This window comes from Musca domestica, unplaced genomic scaffold (genome assembly GCF_030504385.1).
Source record: "Musca domestica strain aabys unplaced genomic scaffold, Musca_domestica.polishedcontigs.V.1.1 39, whole genome shotgun sequence".
Classification (NCBI taxonomy): domain Eukaryota; kingdom Metazoa; phylum Arthropoda; class Insecta; order Diptera; family Muscidae; genus Musca; species Musca domestica.
In genome coordinates, this window is record NW_026712326.1 from 5,554,782 (window position 1) to 5,565,013 (window position 10,232).

The window sequence follows — 10,232 nt, forward strand, 5'->3', positions numbered from 1 at the left end:
CTCACGACCGGATTTATTTAAACCTATAACTACCGAGGTGGTGGTAAATTTTACCAACTCATCACATTTTGTTGAAATTCTCTCTTCTTTTGCAACGAATAAAAATACCTGTTTTGTTTAAATGAAAAAAAATGTTTTTTTTACTTTTTATAATTTCAAATATTCATGGCAAAATTAAGAAGGTAAAGTCATTTCAAATAAATATCTTGTTAAATTTCACTGCATAGAAAAACGGTTCCCATCTCTGATTTGTGTTACTATGAATTTATAAATATACATTTAAAATAAATATAAACATATGATTGCATGACTTTACCTTCTTAATTCTACCATGTTTATTCTTATAAAACAAATAATTTTTAAATAAATTTTTTCTAATAAAATCGGGAGAGGATAAAATTTCACCTAGACAGTTAAAAGTTAAATCCGGTGCAGGCATGGTAGAAGAATACTGGTAGATGCTGTTATGGCGGCCAACACCATCACCATGGCCGGCGCTTGAGTTCTGGTGGTCAACTGAAGGTGTAAATTTTCAGCTGACCTCTATGGCAAGAAAACACGATCATTTTGTTTGTTTACAAACTCCTGGACAACGAATGTTTTCTCATCGGAGAAAACCAAATTTGGCAGTTCACCACTTTCGGCCAAGCGAAACAACTCTTTAGCTCTTTTGAGTCTCTTTTCTTTCTATTGCGGTGTAAGTTCTTGCAATGGCTTCATACCGAGCTCATTTTTCAATATTTGCCGAATGAAATATTGCGGTATGTTCAGCTCACGAGCCATTTTTCGGCCACAGCGACGCGGCTATCGATCAAGACGCTTCTTTACTTTCCGAACCATTTCTGCTGATTTTGCTGTTTTCTTCCGTCCACTTCCTACGAATAACTTTTTTTCTGGAAAAGTCTCACCAATATCCTTTTGTACGCTTTTAAACAATATAAAGAGCTGTCAATGGAATAATTTGAACAGCTGTCGGACGAGTGGCTTAGAAATGACAGCAGTCTGAAGTTGGTTGCAGTTTTTTCATCTCACCCTGTAATATCAGCCAAAATTGAATATATTTGTTCATATTCAACCGAATTTTACCATTTGTAACATTTGTAAATATTCGTCGTATCATATATATTCATAATCAGCATAAAATTCTAAGTCGATTTAACGATGTCCGTCTGTCTGTCTGTTGAAATCACGATACAGCCTACATTATTTGGCGTAGAGCTCTAAAATTTGGCAAAATAATTTGTATTGTGCCTAGGATGGATGGACGGAACTGTCTAAAAATTGGAATTTGTAGGTGATAATGGGCTGTAGCTCCGTTAGCGCAATATTGTATGTATAGGTCTACTTCCCCCATAAAAAGTACCGCTCTATATTTGGTATTTTTCCCACATTTTTCAACGGATTTACCTAAAAAGTGGTATTTGTAGTTCTAGCTCCTGTGGCGAAACATAGTAGATAGATCCACGTTTTCGCAGAGCCCCCACATAATGGTAGCTCCACATATTCAGTATTTTAAAGTTTTTTGCCACATTTTTCCACGGATTTGTCTATAAATTGGTATTTGTAGTTCATAATAGGTTCTGGCTCCGGCGGCAGATCATTGAAAATTTAGTTCCACGTTTTCCTATAGTGCACATATAACGATACCCACCGATACTCGGTACTTTGATAATCCTAGTCACAATTACCCATGAATTTGTTTCAAATTAAGTGTTTAAGAAGATTTGGTAGATGACAATTCTTGAAGTGTAAAATTGTCTATGGAGGTTCCCATTTTGATATAGCCCCCATACAACGACCTCACCCATTTTATGGTTTATTGAAAAGTTTAACTGCATTATCCAAACGGTCTTACTGGTATTTGCAGTTTAAAGTGGAACACGATTAAATTCAGATACTTTTAGATAAAAATGTTTTCTTTACCCAAAGCTGGAGGGTATTAAAAGTTCGGGCCGGTCAAAATTTTTGTTTTTTGCTTGTTTTATTTTGTAACTGTCCGAGGTTTTGACTTCTTGTAGGCCAAAAGACCCTCTTTGCGTAACTGTCGTGTATAATTTGAATAACGATAATACAAGGCGCCTCTTGCCGATTGGGATCCAGAGTGGGGTACAAAATATGTTTCCTGTAGATAAGAATTGGAAAATTAATACCACAACGTAGAAAAAATTTATACCTTTGTTCCTTACATATTTTTCAGTGGGAAATAGCTCAATGAGCTGTCGGGCCATATCATGAAATATGGCGGTATATTTGGCGACTTTGGATTCGACAACTTCCCGTATTAGAATGTTGACAATACGTTTGCGATTTTTTATGTCCAAGAATTGATTTGTTTTATAAAACTCTAAGATTGCTTGGCCTTCGGTGTATCGTTTCAAAATATCGACAACAATCTAAGGAATAGAAATTTGATTAGTATACAGCCTCTACCTCTTCATAATGATCATACAAATCTTTCGCCTTGGTATGTTTTCGAAAAAGTTTGTTTAGCCTGTTTATATTTAGGATCCGCTTGGAGAACATGTATTCTATCATTGTTGTTTTCATCCTGTACTTGATGTTGATATTCGGAATTGAATGATCGTTCAGAAAGCGCTTGATCTAAAAAGGTGGTAATTATTTTAAACAATTCTTTGAAAGAAGTATTATTTTCCATTCTTTACCTGTTGTATCCCTCTCCAAATCCTCTGAATTACATTCAGTTTTCAATTCAATTTGTTCCAAAAATGATTCATTATCCAGATATGAGCTTTGTACTTGACTGTAGGCATTTCCTGTATTACATTGTGTTTCTCTCCATTCTTGTAAAAGGGCACGAAATATTGTTCGTAAACCAATTTTAGGTATTAGTTCGTTAATATCCGCTTCGTTCAGGTACATTAGAGAGCGTAGGGTTATATCATGATCTACAAAGTATTAGCACAAAATATAAGATTAAATAAATTAGCGAAAAGAAGTTTTTTTTTGAAAGCTGTTGCTACCTTTGAAAGTCTTTTGTAATTCCATTAAGTTCCACTTTTGCAGAAGTTGTAAAACGTCAGACTGTCCAGTTTTCAAGTACTCCAGCTGGGGCGTTGATGAGCGAGATTTAACTAGAAGAAGAAATATGTTACATAAATCAATAATGGGATGCACAAAGCAAAGCGGACTTCGGAAGTAACAATGCTGACGTTTGTCATTGGTGCGAAAAACCTGAAATCTGATAAAGATATATATGGGAGCTATATCCTAATCTGAATCGACCTCGATAAAAGTTGATAGAGGTATTATGGAGATTCATAAGTTATCTGCTACCAAATATCATTTTTGTGGAGGGCATATTACGCATGTGAGGGACTTTAAACCCCGAATCGGGTGGAACACACAGGGTGAGATAAAAAACCGCAACAAAGTCAAACGTCACAATTTTCACATTTTTTTTAATTTTATTGAATTAAAGCAAAAAATGTCGGAAACAGCATCAAATTTTAGAATAAGTTCAGATTTGTAAGAATTGGTCACCTTTGGCACGAATTATGGCCTTCAAACGGCCATTGAAACCGTCACACGCTGCCCGAATATTGCTCTGCGGTATTTTGGCCTACTCCCGGCGAAACGCTTGCTTGAGGTGATCGCCACTTTGGTATTTTTTAGTGCCAACCTTGCTTTCCAAAACACTCCTGACGCAATAGCCCAACGGATTGGTATTCGGAAATTTTGGTGGCCATTGTGCGCTGGAAATGAAGAGAGGAATCTCATTTTGTAACCATTCTTGGGCGGCGCGTGCTGAGTGCGATGGTGCTGAGTCCTGTTGGAATGTCCAAAGTCTGCGGCCAAAATGTTTGAGTGCCCGAGGCTTTAATACAGCCTCCAGAATATTTTCGAGATAACAACAAGGACAAGGAATGGTTACTCATCGGAGAAAACCAAATTCGGCAGTTCACCTCTTTCGGTCAAGCGAAGCAAATCTTTAGCTCTTTTCAGTCTATTTTCTACCAGTTGCGATGTAAGTTCTTGAACTTTTTGGAATTTCAATCATTTTTTCAATACCCCGAGCTCATTTTTCAATATTTGTCGAATGGAATATTGCGATGGGGTCAGGTCACGAGCCATTTTTCGGCCACTGCGACGCGGGTTTCGTTCAAGTCGCTTTTTACTTTTCGAACCATTTCTGCTGATGTTGCTGTTTTCTTGCGTCCACTTCCTTGACATCGGGCTAAGCTACCAGTATCACGGTAACGAGCGATGGTACGAGACACAAAAGATTTATTCCCAGTTAAATGCTGGAGTGCTCTAACGATAGCCACTTGTGGTTTTCCAGCCAAATATAAAGAAATCACACTATCCCGCTTGAATTCCATCACGAATTACTTTTTTTCTGGAAAATTCTCACCAATATGCTTTTGTAAGCTTGTAAACAATATAATGAGCTGCCACTGGAATAATTTTAATACCTGTCGGACTAGTGGCTTAAAAATGACAGTAGTCTGAAGTTGGTTGCAATTTTTTCATCTCACCCTGTATATATGGGAGCTATAGCTATATCAGAACCGAGTTGAATTTGATGTTGTTGCTTCTAGTCTGAATTCGGTCAGATGTGCCAAAATGCATATCATTCGGACTGATATTGGCTATTTGGTGCACAATTAACCCGAAATCGAATGAAGATATATATAAGAGCTATATCTAAATTTGAACCGATTCTCACCAATTTCAATAGGGTGTGTCCTTGGGCCAAACAAATATTGCTCGGAAAATTTCATCTCAATCGGATATTAAATGCGAACTGCATTTTGTTTACAAAAATACTTGAACAGATGGACGGACTGACATGCATAAATCGACTTAGAAAGTAATTCTATGAAGATCCTCAAAAGATTCCTTCTGTTATGTTACATGTGGGAATTTGAGGAGATTTATGGATTTGGATGGTTATTTCGCTTTTGTTTGAGCGTTTGGGTTTTAAAATGTTGAACCCTATGTGAGGGAGGTACCAGAAGAATTGGTGCGATCTCTACCATCTTTATAACAGATCTTGTGTTGACGGAAATATTGAGATGGATCAATTCTGAATAGAATCGAACGTTATTCTCATGTTTTATGAGCTTCATGGATACTAAAAATGTTTACCCTTTATAGAGGAGGTACCAAAAGGAGTGATGTGTGTAATTTCTAGAGAACCAGACGCTTAATACAGACTTTATGATCGTTTTGGTTATTAACAATTTTAACCTTTTGTGGAGGAGGTACCGGAAGGAATTGTCCGATCTCTACTATCTTTATAGCAGATCTTGTGTTGATAGAAATATTGGGATTCACCAAGTCTGAATGAAATCGGATGTTAATTTCGCGTTTTATATTCATGGATATTCAAAATGTTGACCCTTTGTGGGGGAGGTACCAGAAGGAGTGGACCGATATTGCCTATATCCGAGCTCGATATAAGTTTGACAATAACATTTCGATGTACCAAGTTTAGATCAAATCGTATACTCCCATCGAGAATTATCGTGCGCACCAGTGGATGGACATCACTAGATCGGCTCCAAATGTCCTAAAACGGATTTGGTCCAAAGAGAAGTAGGGTCTAAAATCGTTATTTCGATAAGGCACGTTTTGGCTGTGTCAAATGATATATACCCTCTGTAGCCATATGGCTTTGAGTATAAAAAGTGTTTTATGTATTCTCACCTTTAAACCGATAACATTGGATTTGTTTCGGGGAGAGAAAGCTAATGTACCTAAAAAGCCAACCAGAAAAAAATTTTAGTACACCAAGCCTTGGCGCAAAACTTTCTATGCATTTGAACCTTTAGGTTCTCTTTTTGGGAATTAATTCTAGGTTTGGAGAGAGGGCATTCCTGGTTATGAAGTTTAGTTTTTACTCATGCCAAGAGCATTTTGGCCTCCGTGCTTTTGTATCCACATTTTGAGCCGTTATCCTTTTAAGTAATAAAGCCGAGGTTGTGTTTTCCGAGGGTTAAAACAAGGCGCTATTAGCGCTTGTAGCCGCCTGGGAATCAATCACGATAAATTTGTCAACTGAACCTGCAAAGCCAAATGAATGGTTGCGGACATAAAAAGCTTTATCTGAATCCTTGCCAAGGATTTAGTGGTGGATTAGAGACTTGCGACTTTATTCTGAAGCTCGTTTTTGACACATTTCCCTCCCGCCTAATTAAGTACTAATGGAATCGAGGAATCTTCGCCAAAATGAATAATACATAGTATATCTGAATCGTATTTCGCTGTAACTTTAGCACACTAAAGGTGAGAATACATACGCTTTCTTGACTAGCTCAATTCATCGGCTGGCTTCTTCGTAGAGCAACAAAGGAGTTTTAGGTTGACTTAGTTCGATTTTGGCCCCGATTTTGACACTTAAGCCAGTCAAAAAAGCGTTTTATATATTGTCACCTTAATTGGTTGGCGCCTTCCTTTCACCAAGTCCTGAGAAGCTTCGTTGGATATTTATGCACTTGCTTAACATAAACTCGGGCCTGATCGTTTAAGTATCTGGTATAGCCTATCTGATTTGCAGCTATGCTAAGAATCTGTAGGTAATAGCTCTGCGCTTCGATTCCCAGTTTGGAATATTATAAAATGGTACTTTTAAAAGATTTATTTGTTAGATTTTATCTTCTTTTGTTTATTTTGCAGGCGCTTCTTTTGGTTAATTAATGTTTTTTTTTTTCTAGATTTTGAAGTTTTTGTTTTGTATATTTTGCAGGTGTTTCTTTTGATAAATTACAAAATCCTTATTTTAGTAGATTTTAAAGCTTTTTGCTTTACCTGATTCATGCATTATTATTCTTTTTTACTTTTATTCACTTTCTCAGTTAGTTTTCTTTTTGTTGCGATTAAAATTGAATGGAAAACCATAAATAACTTAGCCACACTCTAATCTTTTCTTATCGCGCCGCTATAAAAACTACTATAAAATTCGACACATTACTGCGATGGTGTTAATTCAACCGGACTCACGGACGTCTGTTAGACTTACTGTCTTGAGTTGATTCGTACTAGGTAAGAAGTGATTGTCACTTCCATTGTTTTTTTATTTTACCTTTAAGAGTTTTCGACTGTTATTATCACACTTGTAGATTATACCGGACAGGCGATAACAATTTAGTACTGTTCTTTTCCATTCAGTGGACATTTGTGTGAGAGCAAGAGAGATAGCAGAGTGTGTAGGACTAACAACAAGATCACATCATATGAATACCCTGAAGTCTCACAAATATTTTCAATTCTTAATAATATCATTTAACTGTTCTTATCTTTCGACATCAATTTATTGTTCCCGTCATGAGGTGCAATAATTTACTCAACTTTATCCACTTCAAGCAGACAGAAGTGGGTAAAAATGACACAAGTGATCTAGAATATTTGTGTTTTTATTAATTTAAGAATGCGATATAGAGATGATGAACTTTACATATAAAAAGTGATTGTTATAATAAAATTTATCTTCGGATTCCAGACGAAAGTAAAAAATGCGTGTTTTCTTCTGAAAATATTTAAATTTGGTTAAAATCTGTTGATTAGACTTAAATATAAAGGGGTTAACCCACATTTGGATAAAAATGTTCATATCCATTACATATACTTAAAAAAATCATTTTAATGTAGGTTAACTCTAACAAAAATATCGAACACAAACGTGACATTACTCTCTCTCTCTCTCTCTCTCTTCATCGGACTTTTGATTTATTCAACAACCTTTCGTAACAACTTTTACAAATTGTTATTTACTACAATTTATTATAGCTGTCAAACATTATGTCTGCAGTGACCGTTTGGCGACAAATGCTCCCACTGTGTTTCTACTATTGTTATTTCCATCGAATTTATCTAATTTAAAGTAATAGAATTTATAATATACGCATATGTGACAGTTGAACATGTTATCTATCATTATTGTGTCAATTGTAATCATAAAGGCTAGTTGATGGATTTGTATTTTTTGTATAATCTTATCGTACCTTTTTTAACTATATTTTATTTAATTATAACAACAACAAAAGGAATGAAGAACGAATTGGGGAACATTGCCGTTGTAATTGGCTCTAATGTACTTTATTCAAAGTAAAAAAAAAAAAAAATAAAGACAAAGTACGTCAAATACGTTATTCCCCTATATCAAAACGTATTGGAAGTACTTCTTAATTTCTTTGTTTTTCTCTAAGGTTGTCATTTTTACTTACTTCTCTACTTCTTACTTACTTATGCTAAGTTCACATGGCACGTAATTCTATTCCTTGTTCGACCATTAATTAATTAATATCTACTTAATTCCCCACACAAAATTTGCTGATTGATGTAGTATGTATCGGATAGCTAGGTTGAAATTGCTATGCAAATATATCGGATTGAATTCTATGGCCTGGCACGCATATTTATCCAGCCTTATTGCTCGTCGTATGGGGGGGATCTTGGTCAAAATTCAATTCGTTTCTTGTCCGTAGTTACTACCAGTTTAATAATATAATGCGTGCAAATTCACAAGAAAAATAGAAAGACAATAAAAAGAGAGAAAAACTAGAGGAAAATCTACTATAGTCCAGACAGAAAAGAAAGAGGATTAATTCTCATCACGGTATGAGTAGTCATGCATAGTTGGTAGTTGCATGATAAGCCCACCCATCCTGTTTATCAAATGATCCACCAAAAACTAAACAAAATCAAAGACATCATGATAAACCCAATTGTTATACTCCCACTTTTCCTACCCTTCAAAAACAAACCTCAAAAACGTTTAAGCCATATTCAAATAATTCCAATTTTTATTGATAATCAAAAATATCATTTTTTCCAGCCTATAGCTAGGTACAACAAAATCATACAATCTCAAAGGAATTCGAATTAAATTGTAATACTAAATTCAAGAATAATAATAAATCCATTCTCCTAACGCATCAAGAAAATCAAAAAAAAAATTAAAAAAATCAAACTTAATAATTATGAATACTAAAAAAAAAAAAAAAAAAAAAATCATGAAAAAAATAACTTAATTTCAAAAAAAATCTAAGTATATGAGATCATAACTGAAATTTTAAAGGAAAATATAAAAAAAATTAGTAATTAAATTAAATTATATCAAAAACATAACATTATTTTTTTATATCAAGATTTATCATATTTTCAATAAAAACATTCGAAGAGAAAAACAATCAAATAATCACCAAACAAAAATATTTCATATCAGTATGTAACGCAAAAGAAAAATGTATGTGTGTATGATCGTTACATTTGCTTTTTGTTTTACAGCAAATCAGCTGTTGTGTCAACGACCTGCTTTGTTACAACCGTATGTACAAACATACATACATACGAGTATGTTAACAGCAGTCGATTTGATCAAATAGTTTTTTTTCGTTTTTTTTTTAATTTGATTCAATAATCACACCAAATATAAAAATAAGTATTTAATTGCCGATGTCAACAGATATGCCAGTAAATAAAACTAATTTAATAATTTTTAATTCAAACAAAAATAAATATAAATGAAACATTCAGTAGAAGCAATGCAAACAGTGCTTTCAAAACTGTAGCTCTCATTGAAATGTTAACGAAGGTAGGTTAACAGCACTTCGTCTGTTATTGTTCAGTGTAACATTGGCATATCCATTGGCAATCGTATGTACACAGGAAACAAATTAACATTGAACAAACACAAATAAAGGAATCCTTTAAAAGAATTATTTCAGTAATTAATTCAATTAATCAGGTTTTTAAAATAATTAAAAATAATTTATAATTATGATTTTATAAATTATCTTCTATATTCTCAATTAAATGAATGCAATAGGCAATTCCAAGAGAGATAACGGAACAGTTACTCTCACAAAAAACCAATGATTTGTGCTTGTTCAATGCGATACGATATAAGAGAATTCGAACTTACTTGGTGATCGATTGAACTCCCACGATGAAAGGCCTTTCGAACTGGGGTAACAGCAAAGCGATCAGCAATCTCTTAATACGATATGGTTTAAGTAAATGCGTATTTGAATATTTGGTGTTACTCTTCTTCTTCTTCAAGTACTGATTATATTTTTGTTGTTATTTTTTTTTCTTTTTTTTACAAAAAGATGGTACAGAAAATTATGATTTTTTTTTTACATGACCAAGTACACACACAAACTTTTGCTCTTTGGTTTTTCGTTTTGTTTCAAATTTGATTGTTTCACTTTTAATATATTTTTTTATCTCTCTCTCTCTCTCTCTTAAAATTATTGTAACAAAAACTA

The 10,232-nt window shown here is 34.2% G+C and overlaps 1 protein-coding gene across 1 annotated transcript; it reads right to left on the reverse strand.

Annotated features, from left to right (window-relative positions):
* Positions 1-1,857: 1,857 nt before the first annotated feature.
* On the reverse strand, positions 1,858-7,416 carry LOC101889534 (uncharacterized). Its single transcript, XM_059126491.1, has 6 exons — positions 6,772-7,416; positions 2,982-3,092; positions 2,664-2,906; positions 2,450-2,601; positions 2,187-2,393; positions 1,858-2,122 (listed from the first exon to the last, which is right to left on the reverse strand). The coding sequence occupies exons 1-6, from the start codon at positions 6,782-6,784 to the stop codon at positions 1,982-1,984; spliced, it is 867 nt and encodes a 288-aa protein (XP_058982474.1). The 5' UTR covers positions 6,785-7,416; the 3' UTR covers positions 1,858-1,981.
* Between the last annotated feature and the right edge of the window lie 2,816 nt (positions 7,417-10,232).